The sequence below is a fragment of the Centruroides sculpturatus genome, unplaced genomic scaffold (assembly GCF_000671375.1).
Source record: "Centruroides sculpturatus isolate CEXI.00-Female unplaced genomic scaffold, Cexi_2.0 scaffold12, whole genome shotgun sequence".
Lineage (NCBI taxonomy): Eukaryota > Metazoa > Arthropoda > Arachnida > Scorpiones > Buthidae > Centruroides > Centruroides sculpturatus.
In genome coordinates, this window is record NW_019384438.1 from 839,059 (window position 1) to 861,021 (window position 21,963).

General features: G+C 29.4%; 1 protein-coding gene across 2 annotated transcripts in view; it reads left to right on the plus strand.

The window, feature by feature from the left end:
- Positions 1–21,963, plus strand: part of LOC111620028 (kelch-like protein diablo) — a 37,657-nt gene that overhangs the window by 14,564 nt on the left and 1,130 nt on the right. For both annotated transcript variants that reach the window (XM_023361871.1, XM_023361872.1), the window contains exons 2-8: positions 4,848–5,110; positions 5,180–5,452; positions 5,530–5,688; positions 5,770–5,980; positions 12,173–12,356; positions 12,442–12,585; positions 12,660–12,793. In XM_023361871.1, coding sequence (XP_023217639.1) covers positions 4,862–5,110; positions 5,180–5,452; positions 5,530–5,688; positions 5,770–5,980; positions 12,173–12,356; positions 12,442–12,585; positions 12,660–12,793 — 1,354 coding nt within the window. In that variant the 5' untranslated portion in view covers positions 4,848–4,861. The remainder of the gene's footprint in view (positions 1–4,847; positions 5,111–5,179; positions 5,453–5,529; positions 5,689–5,769; positions 5,981–12,172; positions 12,357–12,441; positions 12,586–12,659; positions 12,794–21,963) is intronic.

The window sequence follows — 21,963 nt, forward strand, 5'->3', positions numbered from 1 at the left end:
TCCTTTATGAAGGCATAGAGCCTTTACTACATGAAAATGAAAATTAATGAATACACTGTGTACAGTAATTTGCCTGATAAGACAGACCTCAGAAAAATACTTTATGAGGCATAAAGCTGTCTTTATCATGAAAATTAATTAACTAAGAATTTTTTTGCCCTGCCAGGGTGTGGTCAAGTTATCCGGAGTGCTGGGTTATCGAGTGCTGAGTTTTTGAGGCTCTACTGTATAAAGTATAATAGGATCTTAATACTTATTGATGTAATATTATTAAATTAATTAATATAACAGTAAGCAAAAATTTTAAAACTTACTTGAACTGAAAGTTGAAGTTTGAAATGAGGATTAATAAGGTAAAATTATGTTGCAAAGGTTGTTTATTAAATTAAGTAAAATTTTATGCAGAAAGAATCTCATAAAAATATTAATAAAAAAATTAATATACCATTAAAAAAACATATTTAATATAATGAATAATAATAATACAGTAATATAAAAATTTAACAATGTTTGTATAGCAAACATATTAATAAATTTTTTTTCTTATTATTTTTGTTAATTAGAAATGAAATCTCTGCTTGATAATTGATTCTGCTTACAAAATAAATCAAAAACTATATCTAAGTTAAAAAAGTATTTAAATTTGTATTACTCAATGTTTAGTAATATTGCTTGACTATTGCTATTTTATTATATGAAATTATATTAAATTTAATTTGTGTTACTAGAAGCTTGTCTACATAAATACTGAAACTTGAGTATTAGCTTTCTGATGAAAAACTGAATAGGAAAAGTACAGATCAGAAAAATTTGTGAATTCTGTTTTGTTGACCAGTATTTTTTTAAAATTCTGGATGATAATTTTTGTATTAATTAAATTCTGTCTAAAAAGTCATCTTTTATTCACTTTTATATTTCAGAATGAATCCCATGATGACCTCACTTTTCCTTTTAGGCTATTTGGTCACCAAAATATTTTAAGTTTTCCTTAAATCATGAAAAAAATATCAGATTAAAAGATAATACTTTTTAAAAATTGAAATAGAAATAGATGGGATGTATTCCAGAACTTGAAAATGAATAAAAGGTGATTTTTATCAATGGACTCTTTCTTCAGTTTCAATTAAAACAGATATCAGCTGTTAAATACCTAAAAGTTGTATGTCTGTAAGTCAGTAATCACTGCAAAAGCAATGTAATGTTAATTTTTTTTTATTCCCATGGCCCAGTGAATCAGCTGGAGAGTAAAATTTGTTTAAAAGCAAATTTCATTCTTTAATTGTTTGCAACTTGATTAAAAGTCTGCAATTAATATTAAAGTCAAAATCTCTAGTATTGTATTGTCTAATCATTGTTTAACACATTATCAACTATTTCATGTATACTTAGCACCATATTACGATAAATATTTATTAAGAATGCTTCAAGAAGTCAAATCTTCAATTGATTAATAAAAAATATTTTTGTCCTGATCAAGGATAACATCAGCTTACAATTCACCACATAAATACCAATATTATTGTTCTTTAAAGTTAACCAAAGATTGAATATTTTATAATTTCCAGCAACTCAAACATTATTTAAAACAAAATATCTGAGTTTTCATTTTTAAATAATGTTCAATTTGCATGTGGATTTTTGTTTTTAAATAAAATTTGATTAACTAGAAGTTATCAAATATTCAATCTTTCGTTAACTTTAAAGACTAATGATATTTATATTCATTTTGTGTGAATTATGAACTGAACTGGGTCTGGAGAAAAATGTTATCTTATTGATCAATTAAAGATTTAGCTTCCTAAAGTAAACATTCTTAATAAGTATCTACATGATATTAGCAGCCTGCTTTTTTGCCAAAACTTTCTTTTTAACAATATTTACAAAATATTTCAATGAAGAAAAAACTTTGCTTAAGTGTATTTATCTGCTAGAAATCATTTTGGCAATTTTTTCTAATCTGCTTCAAAACAGACAGTATCTTAAGAGGAATTTGAAAATATTTACCTTGACATTTTTGATTCAGTTTAATTCCAAAACTCTAATATTTAAGTTTTATCATTTAATTTAGGATATAATATTAATATAATATTTTAACTTATATAATATTTTAACTTATTTCACAAAATATTGTCATTGTGAATTCTTTATTTTACTACATTGTCAAAACTAGTCAAGAAAAAATTGTCAATGCAATAGTTGTGAAAACAAATTACAAGTGTAATCTAAATATATAAAATTACTTGTCCTGAGTGATTGATTCATCATTGCCCAGAGCAAACTGCTAAACCTAAAGAGGTGAAATTTGGTACACAGTTAGGGTATGTCATGAAAATGCAACTAAGAAGGGGTTTTTGGAAATTCCCCTGTGGGGGTAGAGGGAGAGCATTAAGGCTTAACCTGAAGAATGGCTTTTACTGTACTATTTGTTTTTAACTGCGTTTTAGTAGGGTACGCCATGAGAATGCACGCCAAGAAGAGATTTTTCGAATTCCCCATGAGGCAGAGAAGATTGTCTTAACCTGAAGAATGGCTTCTGCTGTACTATTTTAGATGCAATTTTTTGTTTTCAACTACATTTAGTTTTCATTAGGTGTATTAAATTGATAACATTTCAGACACTGTTATAAATATTTTTATATATTTTGATTTTTAACCAAATGTTTGAACCGTTTTAAATTCAAATTTGTTATTGCATATTGGTTCGATTATAGAACAATTGTAAACGTTTTAGAAAATTGATCAAATTGAAAACAGTTAGTTTGATTCTCAGTAATTCTCATCATTCTCAGTAGTAGGTGTTATATAACAATTTCTATGGTTGTTGAAATACTGAATATAAATGGGGTTTGCTTGCAAAATCTGTGTGGGCGAAGTCATGGGTAACAGCTAGTATTTGCATATTTATGTTGAAAAGAAAAGGCCAAAAGAAAATATTTTTAATTAGCTTTTAGGATATTTTTGTACAAAAAATAACTTTCTGTTTAATGCAGAAAATGCATATATTTTGTTTTAATTAAAATAAGATTTTTTCCTCTTGATTAAAATGTTTCACTAATTCAATATTTAAATTAAATACAAAGTTTATGTTAATTTTATCATTATAATATAAAATAACATTGATTACAATCAAACACAACTTAATTAGAAATATACAAGATTAAAATAAACAACAAAATTTATCCAATATTTAACTAAACAGAGTAAGAAAAAATGATAGAATCATTAATTTTTCACTATTTATCTTTGTATTATCATAAAAGCTAAATACACTACACCCTTGATGTTTGTGGATGTCAGTGTTTAAGAATTTGATCATACATGATTGGAAATTTATGTACCAAAATTTCAACTTTTTTGAATGGTTTTGACTGCAGGAAATGGGAAATTACATGCTACTGTAAACTGAAATTGGTGCTTTGTGAACTGGATGTTTGTGCTAGTATAACATCCCTTTCCCCCTTTTTGTGTTAGTATGATTGGTCAAGCACCTGTTGAAAACTTAATTTTGCCCAGGTTTGTTAACATGCATGTAACAGTCGCAGTTGCTTTTTTTTGAGTTAACATTTAGTAGAATTACATTTCATTGTGTGTGTGTGTGTGTGTGTTGTGTTTGTATTTAGAGTGACTTAGAAATGGAGATGGTATAGAAATTACATTTGTTGGAGAAGAAAATATTTGGGCCAATGATACTATAAATGGCTCCGAAGAAGAAATATGTTGTGTGAAGTTGAAATTTAATGAAAAAATTAAAGAATACAATAGTAAGAATGACAACATAATAAAAAAAAAAAACCTTAGACAACTTCAAGTGTAAATGAAGTGGTCTGTGAAATTTTAGATTCAAGAAACCCTGACAAGAAGAAAAGTAGCAAGCAGTACAGACTAATTAAGAAATATAATACAATGGAGATTGGAGAGAATCGAGTTTTAATTAAGAAAAGAAAAAGCAATGACGATCCTTTTGTGATAATTCTTCCTATTGAGGGATATTTTGATGTGTTACTTCAATATCATTGCTCAACAGGTCATGGAGGTTGTGATAAAATGTTATTTTCTCTGAAAAGTAAGTTTTACACATGTAAAAATATTTTGGTGTGCCTTATATTTTGCAGAGTGACAACAGAAAAGTGTTCATGGCTAATGTCATTAGCAACTTTCAGTTATATGGCCTGAATGTAAAATAATGACCCTGAACATACAGTCTTGGATGGGTGATACCAGTATCACCCATCCAAGACTGTAGTACAGACTGGGTAATAGGTACCATTTCATCCAGTGGCAAAAGAACTCTTCTAAGTATCAAGTTTTAGGCAGAAGTCTGTATACAGCACTTTTTGGATCAGAACCAAAATTAGGATTAGAGTCAACAAATATTTCACCAGAAATTTTACAAACTCTTCATAGTGAAGAAGATTTGGAACTCTTCATAGTGTATAATAATCTTACTTAGACATCTATCTGCTGTTTGGGTAATAAGCCTTGCATGTCTTCAGTGTATTACAATAAGCCTAGAATTGATCAGGTTAATTAAACAAACTGAAGTTCACTTTCTTAATTCCCTAATACTCTGTAGCTGAATGCAAAATGCCTAAGGAATGTCAGGTTGAATAGCAAATAGATGATTTTCCGATTTGCCTACGACATATATACACAATGCAAAATAATAGCAATATTTGTAAGAAACAGAAATTAAACTTATATAATTGACATATAAGAAACATATTAAATGATTTGAAAAATTTTTTACAAGCCTATTATTTTCCTAATTTTTGAAATAATATACTAAAGAATGTTGTGTATGAATGTGATGTATATATATATATATTTTTTTTTTTTAACTATTTCAGGATTTGATAAAAGAATGGGGGAAATTCTTCATACTGATTTAGAATGTCCACCTTCTCCAGCTCGTCTTGAATATACTTCAGAAAAACATCCTAGACATACATTAGAAGCCATTAATTTGTTACATAAACATAGAGAATTATGTGATGTTGTACTTATAGTTGGTGCTCGAAAAATATTTGCTCATAGAGTTATTCTTTCAGCTTGTTCACCATATTTTCATGCCATGTTTACAGGAGAATTAGCAGAGAGTAGACAGACAGAGGTAAATATTAATTTTTTAATTATTAATGATTATTGTTTCCCAAAATAATTGAAAATTACAACTTTACAGGTAACTATTCGTGACATTGATGAACATGCAATGGAATTATTAATTGACTTTGCATATACTTCTCATATTGTTGTTGAAGAGAACAATGTGCAAGTATTACTTCCTGCAGCTTGTCTTCTGCAAATGGTAGAAATACAAGAAGTTTGTTGTGAGTTCCTGAAACGACAACTTGATCCCTCCAATTGTCTTGGAATAAGAGCCTTTGCAGATACTCATTCCTGTCGTGAACTTTTACGCATTGCTGACAAATTTACACAGCATAATTTCCAAGAGGTTTGTTGTTTGTTTTATATTATTAGTCTTATCAAAATTTATTTTCTATGTGAAAAATTGAAATATTGTAATTACAGGTTATGGAAAGTGAAGAATTTTTACTCTTGCCTGTAAACCAATTAATTGACATTATATCAAGTGATGAACTGAATGTCCGTAGTGAAGAACAGGTATTCAGTTCAGTCATGTCATGGGTAAAATATAATGTTACTGAAAGACATCAACATTTAGCACAGGTAAAATTTTTCAAAATTAATTGCTTTTTTATGTTTTTGAATAATTTTTTACTTATTTTTAATTTTACTGATTCATTTTAGGTATTGCAACATGTCCGTTTGCCACTTCTTAGCCCAAAATTTCTTGTGGGAACAGTTGGTTCTGAGGCATTAATCAAAAGAGATGAAGCATGTCGAGATTTAGTAGATGAAGCAAAAAATTATCTTCTTCTTCCTCAAGAACGTCCATTGATGCAGGGTCCAAGAACTAGACCTCGTAAACCTGTACGTAGAGGAGAAGTTCTCTTTGCAGGTATATATTTAACTATTTTTTAAAATTTGCTTTATCTTTAACTTGCATTGGTTTTTTATAAATGTCATTAAATAATGTATTACAAATCTTACAAATGATATTTTTGAAGCATAATCTAAATTTATAAGTTAACCACTTACGTTTGTAAAAATTCTTTCTGTAACATTGTAAAATGTCATTGTAATCATTAGTATAACAAAATTATTAGTACAAAAACATTTATTTTTAATCTTCCACTAATTTACCTTTCATCTTAACTTAAAAATTATTAAATTTAATGGATATTACTATAGTGAAAATTTTAGTTTAATTTAATTAAAGTTTGACCCTTTATGAAAGAAAGTGATCATTATAATGAAATCTGTAAATATATAAATTTGTTTTCTTTTCTTGTCAATGGATACTATTTTAACATTTATCTGGCAACAGATTTTTGTCATAATTGTCTAGTTTATAATATAGTCTCATTACCTCACAGTTATCTAATATCTTGACTTTAGCTAGTGTCTTAGAACAGGGATGGGCAACCTTTATCTATGTAAGGGCCGCATTTCAAAACTTACACTGATGTGATCCGCATACAAGAGAAAAGAGGGGGGAAATGTCTGTAAATCACAATTATTTATTCATATATAGCATAGGTATACTTAATTTAGCTTCTGGAACTGATATAAATGTAATTGTGAAATCCGTGATTTTTACGCCGATGTTGGACAAATCTTTGTAAACAACTCCAATGAAAAAAACACTCTTGGTGAGAAGTATATCGGAGGTCACTGATTGTTTTCACACTTAGGTGGGAAAGTTGACACTTAGTTGATTGGAATGCACCGTTAGTGTCAACAGAAGTCGATCATGTGACTCCTTTCCCACAAAAAACTTATAAAAGCTCAAGTCCCTGGAAGCTCTGGGTGACCAAAGGAAGTTATACTTATTACTGTGTACATCTTGTTTCCATACTCCAGACATAGCGACCGAAAGGACATCGCCATACGACAAGACAACAACTTTGAACTTCCATCACCATTCTACAGTTCCTGTGCCAACTACGATTCATACGGCCCATTCGACAAATGCATATTAGGCATATCCTCATAGAGGTATTTATATTTTCAAGCATTGCAAACTCTCTCTCTCTCAGAATAGCCGTTAAAGCTGTTAGAGCAGCCCTTTTGTACCGTGAACATATTTAACCACATTTAACCTATATATTGTTATAGCCTCGTGTCTCTTAGCTTTAATATAATAATAAATGCTTGTTTATTTTCTTAAACCTGTCGTCTATTGTTGTACCTGCCGGCTTACTGACACACTCCCCACTCACTTTTTTGCCCTTCTAGCCATCCTACGGCTGCAAGATCGGCTTTTACCAACTTTGTGCAGCATAAGTGGTCATTGGGGATTAACCCCTGACCCTCTGCTTATCTCACATAATATATTGGAAATATTTGGTTAAATATTAGTCACTGCTAGTTTTAAATTAGTTTTGATGTGTCTGTTAGCCAGTTTCTTGTTTTAATATTTACTAAATTCATTGCGGAAAAACTATTTACATACATAAGTTGTAGAAAATAACGTTTGAATTTTTGCTGAATATTTCCTTAAGCTGGGAAATTGATATATTTATTCATATTTTATGCGACATGGGCCACAAAAAATATTACTGCAGGCTATGGGTTGCCCATCACTGTCTTAGAAGATGAAGTCAAGATTATTATTATGGATGCAGTTGATATGACAAAGACTGCCATTTTCTGATGAAACAAAAAGATATGCCAGATAGCATATTGGAATGGTTTAACATGAGAATTTAAGTATAGCAATAAACAACAAATATTCTGGAGAATGGTTTATCAGTGATGCTGCTACTTCATGCATAAACTGTTTGTTCAAGACAGTGCAAGAATAAACAAAGATGGCTAGTTGGTCAAAGTGATAAAGAATAACAAGTTTATCTTTGAGTTGATTCCCAAATTTTTCAGGAGTGAGTTGACCTGAATATGTTGGACTTCATTTTTCACCAGCTGGTCATCCCCATTATGAGCCTGGCCAAACCCATAATAGGCAAGATTAAAAGGTATTAAGTACCCACAGAGTGGAAAGACTAAAAATGAAAAGATAGAAATATAAATTGTTGATTCATTTTGGTTTTTTATAGAATTTTAGAAGTGCAAAATTTACTTTAACTAGCAGTGTTAGAAAAACTATGATTTTAAAGATTCCTTGCTGTGAAGATGTAAGAGTTTTTCATTTTTTTTATAGCTTTTTCAACATTGTGACATTTTTATTATGTTTCAGTATAATAAAATTTCACTATAAGAATGTATTTCAGTAATCCCTACAATTTTGTTACATCTATATTTTATTGTATAATTTTTGTATAATGTCCCCAATTTTATTATAATACAGAACTTGATTTCTGTATTGTTGTTGTGATGTCAATGGTAAAAATTACATCATTTGTTTATTATTCAGACTGTTTTAGGTATATTTTATATGTATTTTTGGTTACATGTTATCTTTTTAAATTAATTTAAATTATTTTCTTATTGGTTTATGTTAAATTTAAAAATTTGTATTTTGTTCTTTTCAAAATCCAATACAGTATTAGTTATATATTCGATTCTAATTAAATCATTCAATTTCTTAAGTTATTCTAACCGTTTATAACTGAGGAAGACACAAAAATAGAGGTTTAAAACGTTTTTTAATTCATTAAATTTCTTTGCTGGATAAAAAAAAAGTACGTTTTCTGTTATTTTTAGTTTTACTCATCCTGTTTCTATGTATATCATATATAAATGAGAATGTTTGTATGTTTGTTTGTTTTCTATATACGTCTAGGCTGTTTGACCAACTACTATGAAACTCGGCAGTTATGTTCAAATACTTCTAACTTAGATAATGTCGTACATCCCACTCCAAATTATAAATTGAATTTCTATGTATCAATTAAGTTCCATCTACAAGTTTGATTGCTGACTTTACATGTAGTGCCATTTATTGGAAAAAATTTAACAAAATAATTAACTAAATATAATTATTACAAAAAATATATATATAATTTTAAAAAATATGTATTATATTCACCAAATTACAGCAATAATAATATAACACGAAATAGATGTACTATTATGCCATTACAGTGACAGGTAGCACATAGCACTTGCCTACATGTGTAGTAGTGGTTTGCCCCTGTACATCATACATTTCCTGTTAGCAACAGAATCATGCTGGTTATGTATCTAACTCTGTTCAGGGGAAAATTTTTGAATTTAAATAATATGAGCTGCAGTACAAAACAAAAGTTCATATAAAGTTAATCTGGTCCTCTTTCTCTTATAATTTCCATGTTGGATCTCAACTTTTATCTGTCTAACTCCATTCTTGAGATTAAGGAAGGACGGAGACAGACGAACAACAGTGGGAATTTATAGGTTACAATTTTTTCAAATTGCAGCACAGTAAATACCTTCCAGTAACTAAGTGGATAAAATCACTGAACACCAATAGTTGGTCATGGATTCACATGTGGCCAATGAACTGGTCATGTAGAGGCTTCTGGGTTTTCTTACACTTAAGTAACACTTAAATAACATTTAAATTGTGGCCGGCTTTACATAACAGTCTTTCCAGGATGCATCCTATTTGGCAGATTGCTCATGTGTCAGGTTACCATAACCAAATAAACCAAACCAATTCTAATAATTTTTCTATAAACATGATATTTACAAGGACAAGCTTAACTACCAGATAACTTGGACATCCACATCCTCCCCTGATTTCATCTCCCTTAATAACTCATAAACCCATAGCCCCAAACTTTTTTCACTGATATTGTTTAAGATGTTCTAATGTTTAGCCTAATTAATGTATGTGCAACAATTTTAAGGCACAAAGTAGAGTTTGAAGTCTTTTTCTGTGCCAATATTTATTTTTCCTATTTATTATCATGGCAACATTGCTTCATTCAAAATTTCCAGTAGTTGTAGTCTGTGTAATGTGCACTTTATTCACATGTTGAACCTTACTATCAAATCTGCTTCCAGTATGTTTATGTCACAACTTTCAAAAGTTTCCTTTACTTAGATGTTTTTGCTGAGTTTTACTTTTTCAAACTGGTCTCTCCAGTTTTTTTTTTTTACAGGATCACATAAAAGCAATTATTCTCGCATTTTTACAAGATTTTTTAAATTTAAACAAGTCTCATATCAAGGATTTTGGACATTAAGGTTAGCAACTTCGATCACGTGCAGGGCCATCACAACTTATTCAATGTGGATCACTTTTCAAATATTAATAGTAGACCACTATTAAGTAATAGTCATTGACCATCCTCTCTCCCAGGAGGAAGACAATTACTACTTCTGGTCAAATTAACTTCATCCTCCATCTGTGACAGCCCCTCCTTCCTATCGGACCCATCAGTATGGTGGCATTCAAATAGGAAAATTACATAGTATGAGGTTACCGGCCTGCACAAAATATGATTTAAGTGGTTTTTGAGGGTGCCAAGTTTAAATATTTGGTCCATTTTTTTGTAAAATTTTATTCATTGGCATATCGCCATTTGATATTCAGCTGTAAATGAAACATGTTTAGTATATAATTTGTCTACAAGGATTTTTATTTTATTACTAGGACTTATTATACTGGTGACTTGATTCTGCAATTCAAGAAAACATTTCAGAAAAAAAACAGTCTTTATTTTTCACCTGAACACATGTTACACGATATCATTGTGTTTTGGACCTGTCGGTCTCTCATTAGCAGGTTTACGACCAATTTTGGTCATAAACCTGCAAAAAAGTAAGACTGCTTTATTCTGATATGTTTTCTTGAATTGCAGAATGAAGTCACCAGTATAACAAGTCCTAGTAATAAAATAAAAATCCTTGTAGATAAATTATGTACTAAACATATGATAAGGACACAAAGGCATATAATTTAATGTGAATGAAACAGTTTGTTAGTGCTAACATTATAAGAAAATACAATATTTTAAATTTTTTAAGATATTGTATTTTCAATTGGTGTCTACTTGATCAATGAAATTGTGCCATTTTGTATCATCCAAGTATTGCAATAAACATGACAATTGTAGGCTGAAATAACCAAACTCTTTATATGGTTTTCATTTTACTATTTGTTATATTATAGTATTTGACCTATATAACTAACTACAAAGGTTATATTACATAAGGATTTATCACACTGAGTGACCAATCTAACACATTTTAGAAATTTTCTTCTACTTTCTTCTACCGTACACAATTTAAAGAAGTTTTAAAATGTGTTAGATTGGTCACTCGGTGTGATAAACCCTTACATAAGATAACCTTTGTAGTTATTTAAATCAAATACTATAATATAATAGAAGAGTTAGAAGTACCCTACAAAATAATCTAATAATCATAATGTTTGTACTTATTTTTTTCCTGGGTAATGTTGGGCTTACCTGCTAGTTATTTATAAATTTCCTTTGAAAAATTCATATGAAAGAAAAATGTTAAAGTCAAAATTTCTAAAAGCACATTGTCTAGTCATTGTTCAGCATGCTAAAGTTGGCAGTTGTGTGTTTTTTGCTGAAACTTTTTAAACAATTTTGCTGAAATAACAATGCAATAAAACAAAAACTTTATTTGCTTAAAATGTTTCAGTGTAGCCAATATCTTGTTAATGAAAAGAAATTTGTTAATTTTTCTCTATGTTTTCAATACAGTTTTGTCTCAGGAATTTAAAGGTTTTGAAGAATTTAAAGAAACACACTGTATTAAGAACTTAATCACAAAACAATGCATAGGTTTTTGACTTTTATATTTTTATTTTATTCTTTCAAAATATTTTTCTTATTTATAAAACATCTAAAATGACTGATTTCAACTACAGTAAACTCCTGTACAACATGCAACTAGTACATATGCAAAATTCAAATTTTGTCGTTCAGAAGTATACTTTTCCCCCCCAACATTTAGACCTAGGTTTAAACTTGCATAAATTATCTTTTTGATAAAAATAATAACAAGAGATTTGTGGTTTCATACATAGGTATTATTCTGTCTTTTCCTTCCAATTTATCTATATTATATGGATGATATTTTAGTAAATTAAAGAAAGAATTTTAAATATTTCTTGAAAATTTCTAGATTATTTATTGATACATNTTAAAGTGTAATATTTGTTTATTATTAGTTGGTGGTTGGTGTAGTGGAGATGCCATAGCTAGTGTAGAAAGATATGATCCACAGACAAATGAATGGCGTATGGCTGCTCCAATGAGTAAGAGAAGATGTGGTGTAGGTGTTGCAGTTCTAAATGATTTACTTTATGCTGTAGGTGGACATGATGGCCAGTCTTATTTGAATAGCATTGAAAGGTAATGTTGATATTTTTAATTTTTTTTGTTGTATTGATCATTTTGTAATGTCATCATTGACATATTATTTTAAAATTATATATAGGTATGATCCACAAACAAATCAGTGGAGCTGTGATGTTGAACCAACTAGTTCTTGTCGAACAAGTGTTGGTGTAGCAGTTCTTGATGGTTATCTTTATGCTGTTGGGGGTCAAGATGGTGTTTCCTGTCTTAATTTTGTAGAACGGTTAGTTTAATTTATTGGAAATAAATGAACATAATTACATAACAATATTTTAAAATATATTGTTTTTATTTAAGATATGACCCACAGACCAATAGGTGGACTAAAGTTGCACCAATGAGTACCAAGCGATTAGGTGTTGCAGTTTCTGTGCTAGGAGGTTATTTATATGCAATAGGTGGCTCCGATGGTACTTCCCCATTAAATTCAGGTTTGTAAGTTAATGTATAATTTTTTTCATTATTTAAATTTATTTATTAAAATACAATTTAAAATAAATTACAAGTATGAAATTCTAATTTGAATTTTGATTTGAGATCTGATCAAAATCCAAATTGGATCAGAAGCCTGACATGCCAAAATTCTGATACAATGAAAAGCCCAATATGTCAAAATTCTAAAAGGATTGAAAACCTAACACATGAAATTTCTGTAATATGAAAATTTCACATTATTATAAAGTGAGGATAATCAAAATTGTACAAACAAATTTTTGTGTGAAACTAAGGAGTCAATATCAGATTGCTTTCAAGAAACTTGCATCGAATTAATGTATAAACACTTACAAAATAAACCCATTATATCTAACATTATATCTAACATTTTCAGTCATCTGATATTGCACAAATAGCCTGAAGAATGCTATTAAGGTCTCCTTTAGGCTATTTGTGTAATATCAAAATTCAAATAGGATAGGATAAAACATACAAAAATTACATTTAAAGTATGGAACATTATGTGATTGGTTGCATCTAAACTCGCCATAAGTTTCAACTAGAAACTAAAGGATGTTAAAGATGACTGAAAATGTTAATGATGAATAAAGTTAGATATGATGGATTTAAAAATTTTTTGTGTGTGTGTTTATACTATATAACCAATTATTTTTACTACCATCCAATTAATACTATTTTATTCCATTTTCTATTGAAATTATAACTACACTATTTAAACTTCTATAATTGTCACAATGTATGAAATTTTTAAATATTTATATTACAAATTGTAAATAAAATATTATCAATTAATATATGCTATTGTTTGTGAAAATTGCAACAATATGAAGGAATTGTAATATTAGCTTGAAATTTAAGGATATGTAAATCAGGGTGTGATATGCAAATGATCAAAATTGCAGAGTAATTCACATATCTAGGCTCAGTAGCATGCTCTTAGCTGTCAAGTAAGGGATATAAATACAGGATTGTTTAGGAACTACAGTTGGCCACCCTATAACATGGTACATACGTTCCATGTTATGTGATTTCCGTGTTGTACAAGTCACTTAAATACATGAGCCAATCACAGCCCGACACGTGTGCAGTTTAGGGACTATGTTTGAAAGGTTTTCTTCCATAAAATTAATCGATTCTAGACTAATTTGACTCAACATTTCCAAAATACGTATAATTTTTTGGGAATAATCCATATAAACTATGCTGTAGACAAGAAATTGTAGGATTACTTACTGAGTGTGTACCGTTCGACGACGTCATTGCTTAAGCTTGTTTTTGTTGCGGAGTGGCACTCCGTGATGAAAACCAGCTTAAGCAATTGGGACATTCCAATTTTCAACGCGAATGTTGAAGTCAACAATTTGACGTCATCAACAACGTTCCAACTCAAGTATGAAGTGCTTAGTTCCCATAATTCCATTCTCAGCAAAACGGATTCCATTCAAATGTCTTACCAATTACCCACAATTCATTGGAAAGTAGCAGTCAACATATCTGTTGAGTGCTGAGTGTGTTGAGACAGCACTGACAACAGCGCTACTTCAACATTGAAAAAAGGAACGACTTTTAACGAATGTTGAGATCAGCACTGAGTCAGCATTGAAATTCCCGAATGTCCCGAATGACAAAAGTTATTTTTCTGTGAAAAATTAGCTGAACTTTGGAGACATCATTAATAGAAATAATTTTTATGGCCGTTGAATAAGAAATGTTTTTTTCACAAGAAATGTATAAAAATTTATCAATACATATTTTCTACCTATTAAACTTTTGTTTAATTTATTAATTTTATTGATATTTAATATTAATATTAATTTATTAATTAATTTGTTAATTTTGTTTAATTTAAGTACCTAATTTATATACTGTACAGACGATAGTAAGCTCAACTTACCTGCCTAAACTCTCCGTAGCGTGGCGCTGGACGGCGGAAAGTAGTTTGGCTGCCCGTCCACTATTGGTCCAGATTTGACCAATCCTGTTGTGACATGAGTCGACGATGATGTTTTACCGAATTATAGGAGTTTTTTTAGCATGTTTGTATAAATACTGTTGCAATTTTTTCGCTGTGATATAGGAATCTGAACTATAGGAACCCGTGTTATAGGGGGTTTACTGTATATAAGTAGTGGATTATGGATAGTGAGATATGTGTCCAAGACTCATTATGCCTCATTAAGCCTCATTAACAATGAAGGGTGTAATAACATGTTCAACAGAGTTTGAACATGGACATATGATTGGCCTGCCTGGAGACAGATTTTAATACTGTAATATTGCTAGTCATACAGGGCCTAATGCTATGACAGTAAAGCATAGTGTGGAACATAATGTGTGGAGGTAATTGACCAAAGAGAACTGGTACATTGAAAATTCAGTAGTGGACCAAAAAATGTGACATTGCAGGATGACACACACTTCTATATGGCAGAATGTTATTTTACGCTCAGGAAATTAAAATTTGTTAAATGTACTGTACATATAATGTTATTTTTTATTATTAACATATTTTAACAAATTTTAATTTATCATGAATAATTATATCATGTTTTCTATTATACATATATATCTAAAAAAAGCAATGTTTTTTAATTATATATGTATATATCAGTTTATAATTATTCATAATTACATATTGAACAGAATAATTTATTATACTACTAGCAGGTGGGCCTGGCGTTGCTTGGGCAAAAGTAACGATAACTAAGATAAAGATTATTACGTTACAGTCAACCTTACCCGTTTTCACAGAATGCAAGAATTGGGTCCCCTTGTTTCCAGACTAATTAGAGAATTTTTAGATGGTTCTAAAAATATGTTTGATTTCCCGCAAAAACAAAAAAACTGCATCTGCGCCTGTAAATCTTGCAAGTCGCTTTCTTTTAACAATTCCATTGTTACGTAACACTTCCATTGTTGATGAAGCATTAAGCCTTAATCCTGTCTTTCTCCCCCCAGGGGAATTTCGAAAAATCTCTTCTTAGTGTGTGTTCTCGTGACATACCCTAACTGTATACCAAATTTCAACTTTCAACTCCTAACCATTTGGGCTGTGCGCTTATTATTATTATTATTATCATTATCATTATTATTATCAACCTGTCTTGATTATATTTATTATACTATATTAAAATTGGTTGATCGTAAATTTTTAAATTCATCTGACAATATGAAATATTATATTAATCACTTCTAGCACCTATTAGATTATTATGTTCTTATGTAGTTTTGAATATTTGGTTGACTAAATATGATACTGCTGCATAATAAATCTAATATGTTTTGTCTAATATCACACCATCAAATTAACCATTTCAAAAACTTCAGTATACAATGAAATGTTGATATAACAAATTCCAGTTTAACAAATTTTCAGTATAAGGAATTTATCTTGAATCCCTCCTGTTTCCTATTCAACTCAATGCAAAAAGGTTTCAGTTTAACCTAATACTGTAAAAATTCCATCTGTTACAAAAGAAAAGTTTCATTATAATGAAATCTATAAATGCATGTCTTTCATTTTCATAAATGATGAATATTATGTCAAACAGTCTGAAAACACTAATTTTAATCCTTAGTTATGGTTTTATTTTAATGTTATTACTTTACAGTTATTTCTTTTAAGTTTATGAGAAAAAAAAAGAAATGAAAGTAGTTATTGCTGGAAAAGAAGAAGACAATGATGTGCAAAATGAAAATGAAAGGAAAAGTAAAGAAAATAAAGGGGGGACAAAGAAGGGCCTGATAGTGTACTGGAATGTTGTATCACAGTGATTTTTTGAAAAAAGTTGGATAAACAACACAAATAAGAACAATTATTTATTGTGACATCATCACAATACTAGGCTGCAATTTTTAATCATATTTTTAATAATTTTTTAATTTAAAATATAGGTTCTTCACTCCAAATTAGTAGTGGCTTGCCTATATAGATCACACTTTTCCTTTAACAATAGAGTCGTCTTGTTCATCTCTCTAACACCTTACAGGGGAAAATGTCTGACTTGAAATAAAATGATTTCTGGTGTGTATCAGAAGTTTGCATATACTACTTAATCAGGGCCTTCTTCCCCTAAAGTTTCCATATCTTGTCTTAGTTTTCATCTAGCCATTCTTGAGGTTAAGGAAAGACAGTCGGACAGCAGTGGGAATTTATAGGTCTACAATTTTTTCAAACTATAGCCCAATTACAGATTTCTTTTAGTGGAAAATAACAGCTTCAAACAGCAATAATAACAATTAGAGAGGCAGGATTCCAACTATCAGTGCTACTGTTTTGCTATTTTAAATGTTTGTCGAAGAAATTTTGATAACATAAATTATATTAAATACAGAATAAAAATTTATACTGTACTGTAATAAAAAAAATTATGTTCTAAAAATGTGAAATTTGGTTCTATATAAATTGTAATAGATAAATTGCATTTTTAAAAACTTTTTTACTTCAAAATTTGTGTTTTTTTTATTGTGAATAAAGTTTTTTTTTATCATCCTTATGTTTTTGAGTGTGTTTCAATATAACAAAATTTTACTATAATGAAAATATTTTGATGGTCCCTACAATTTTGTTATGTTGATATTTCATTGTATTAGTTAAGAAGCTATAGATTTTGAATAAAAGTAGCAAAAATATATTAAACAACCACAATATTAAACTTTAAAAAAATTTAATTTATGTAATAAACTGTTTGCTTTCAATATAAAAAAAAATAATTTTTATAATATGCTTTAATAAAACTTGTCTTATAATAAAGTTGAACAGTAAGAGAGATAAAGATTGAGCAAGTGAGAATTTATTTTGCTTGTAATTTAGTATTTGTTTGCAAAGCTGTTAAGTATTTTGACTTGCCATTAATTATTGAAAAATTGTTGTTTATGATATTTACATATTATATTATAGCATTAATATGTTTTTGGAATATTGTAGAAAACAAACAACTGCAATTAAAGAGTTAAAGAGCTTAATATATGAGGCAATTTGACAAGCAGATATTTCACATTTCTACATGATGAATTTTTAATGAGGATGATGAATTATATTTATGGATATATAAATTCATTGCAAATATAATTTTTAATGAAATTGTTTATTTTACATTAAATAGAGAATGATAAACAGCTGTCTTTTACCAATAAAAAATCATTTAACTAAATAATTATTAAAACTTAGAAATCATAACGTAATTCAATATGTTTAACTTACATTGCATTAGCATTTTCTGCAATTAGTGGCAAATGATATGAAAATTTTTAAAGCTGTTCTATAAATGTAAAATTGTGCATAATATACATAGTAACAAAATGGTCTTTATTATTATTTTTTCCTCTCTCCTTCATTTATTAATATTTCTTTATTATTAATTTTATTTTAATATTAATGAATGATACATCTTTATTAGCATACTATTGACTATATTTATTATAAATTTTTGGCTAAGTTTAATTTATTTTAGAAAATGCAGAATATATTAAAATTCACATACTATATTAATTAATCATTCATATTTTTCTTCCCATAAATTTCCTCAAATCCATATTCTTCCTTCTCTGCCATAATAATAATGATATTGACTAAATGAATAAATGTTATCAATATGTAACTGATTAAAACACCATTAATTTCTAGGAATTATCACATCAACAGACTCCAAAAATACCAGCCAGTCAACAGCTTTATTTTACCCAGATGCATTTCAGAAATTACAATACAGTAGAGCATCGATTATTCAAATCAATTGGGGACTGGGGTTCGAAAAATTGATTTTTCAGATAACCGATTATGTATGAAAAAATACATTATTAATATAATATATTAGTATATCCCAATAATAATATATTACATATCCCGTGTTTAAATTTTTCTCCATTGCATGTTGCTTTGCATTGAATTTTCATTGATGTTAAGCCTAACAAAAATTTTTTATAATAATAATCGTGGCTATTATATTGTTAAAAATTATTTCTTTATTTTGTACAAGCAAAATAAATATATTGAAAAATATAAAAACAAAAAATTATACTTTAGAAGTTAATCTAGTATCAAAAATGTTTGATTCAGCATGACAGTCCAACTGGAATGCTTTCAGTTAACTGACGTTTTGGTTGATCGGCATTCGGATAATCGATGCTCTACTGTATTTCCCTCCTTGGTGGGCTTTCTTTCAAACAAGCCAAATGAAGCTCAAACACTGAAGAGGGAAATATTGTAATTTCTAAAATGCATCTGGGTAAATAAAGTTGATTGGCTAGTATTTTTGGAGTCTGTGAATATGATAATTCCTAGAGAATAACATTGTTTTAACCAGTTAAATATCGATATTTGTAAAATGAATTAGAAGCAGAAAGATAATTTATAGATAAAATAAATGTTTTTCATAAATGCTAATAAAAATGTATCATTCATTAACGTTAAAAAAATATAAAGAAATATTAATAAATGAAGGAGAGAGGAAAAAATAATAATAAAGACCATTTTGTTACTATGAATATTATGCACAATTTTATATTTATAGAACAGCTTTAAAAATTTTCATATCATTTGCCACTAATGAAGAAAATGCTAATGCAAAGTAAGTTAAACAAACTGAAATTATAGATAAAATGATATTATAGTCTTAAGCTGTATTTCTATTTATCATCATTATTTGAAAGGAATTAGAATTATGAAAAGCATATATTTCTAGTACTTGATATAATATTTTATGAATAATGGAAATTATACACTATTTTGTCATTATAATTAAGATATATACTGTATTCAAGGAGACTATTTCAGGATCTCAAGCTTTAGTAAAAATAGAAATTTAATTTTTAGTTTCTTCACTCAAAAAGAATGTTATTTCCTGACATTTTTTATGAGATTTTTTTTTAACTACAGTATAATGAAAAAAAAATTGCAACAAGGATCATCTTTCAGCCTGAAGCTACACATTTTACCAGTGATAATTTCATATCTTTTAATTTCATTGACCACCAGAAGGCATGTTATATGTTCGTTTGAGCATGGTCCCATCATTATGACAGGTCTGGACTCAGCATTGGAGTTTGGTGTCTGAAATAGATAACACCATGGAAGAGATTCAAAGAAAGGCACTCCATGTGCTCATCAACATTATGATAATGGATGTGAATGAACTGGCCAGTTTAACCAGTGTTCATTATCCTACAGTGCACAGAATATTGAAGCAATGCAAGGATAGATGTGGACCAGAACTGTCATCGGGATCGGGGTAGAAACAGTTTTTGTCAGTGAATGACATGTGACACAACTTGCACTGTGTTACCCATAATGGTCATTATGTCAGATTGCCGGAGTGCTGAACGGAGAAGACCAAAAGTGAGTGCTGCTAGCAACCAGCATCACTTGAAATATGTTGGCATCAAGAAATGGTGGCCTCTCAACATACCCGTATTGGCAGCCAAATGACATGTGGTCTGAACCATGGCCAATTTGAATTGGGACTGGAGCAAAGTAGTGTTTACTGACAAGCTGTTCCGAAACAAATTGATGTCATGGGGATGCAGATGGCCACAAAACTGATGCCAGTGCATGGACCAGTTGTTTTAGTGTAGGGCAGTATCATTACTCAAGGGACTATGCCACTCAAAATCATCTGAGGATTCATTAATACTGAACAATATCAAAACATCTTGCACAAATGTCTTTTAGAGATGATAGGTTTGGTCTATCTTGGGTGGCCAACAGTTTTTGCTCCCAGGCTGAATTGGAAAGAAAACTTTTTCCATGGGCCAAACCAGAGGCTGCCCTAGGAAGATTTCGAGGTGGTGCGAAATCTCATTGTGGTGTCACCCCATAGAGACTGAATTATAGATAGAGATTACAGATACATTTTTCACATTATCATGCTTTAGTAACATTCTATGCTGTACTTACGAGATTTGTAATGGAGGGTTAACTCTAAATGCACAGTGAGTTGTTGACCTTTTTTGTTTTTTCTTTCTTTTTTTAGGCATCAGAATTTTTTATCGAGCTATTCAGACTTCAGTACCTAATATTGAAAGATTGATTGCGGGCCACATAAATTCATTAGATGGGCCTGATCTGGCCAGCAGACAATATGTTGGCCATGCCTGGTCTATCTGGAAGAATACATTCTTAAGCAAGACAATGTGCACCCACATGTTGCACAGTCAACACAACAGTGATTCCTGGACCACAACATTGATGTCCTGGACTGAACAGTCTTAATTGAGCCCTGATTTTAGCTCAATCAAAAACCTGTGGGATATTCTCAAGAAACATCTGGAGCACCAAGATCATGTAAAAGAAAACTTTATTGCAAAAGTGCAAGCAGTTTGGGGTGCAACTGATGCTTAGCTGGTGGAGTTACTTGTGAGCAGCATGAGTCATTGAATTGAGAGAGTGTATTGCCAAGAATGAAGCAATGATTAAATGCTAATTTTCATAATTAATCATAAGTTTCAACTTTGTAATTTGTGTCTGTGAACAAATTTTGAAATTTGAGAAATAAACATGTTGAAAAGGCATTGCATTTGTTGCAATTTTACATCTATAAACATCACTAAACCCAATATATTAATAATAAACCAAACAATCACTGTATATAGTTAATCATTAATAATAACACTTAATTAGCCTGATTAATTGTGGTGATTGTTTGGTTTATTGTTGTAATTTTTGCTACATACTTTAGTTTTAATAAAAAAATATTATTTAAAACATTACCAATTGTATAGTATATGCAAGCTCAGTGTTGGATTTAATATTTATGAATGAAATACACTTTTAAATACAAAATGAACTGTTAAAATTCACAACTGGATCATTTTTGTTTTTCAAGATGTTATGACAAACACTTTTGATAATTAACACATTCTCATTATGAGATGAACCAACCAAATGGAATAATGGAATAAAATAAAAAATGTATCTTGTGAATTTTAACATAATAGGGAGTTGGTTTTGTATTTAATGATATATATTAGTGTGTGTTTGTATTTTCCTAAAAGACTAAAACTTTTAAGTTAAATTTTCAGAAAAAACTGAAAAAGGTAGTATATTGGAAAAAATTTATGATGAATCAAACCTGATTATTTCAGATTTTTTGGTTAATAAAATTCTGCTATTTTTGGTTATCTCTAAATTACTCGTGTAATTTGTAAA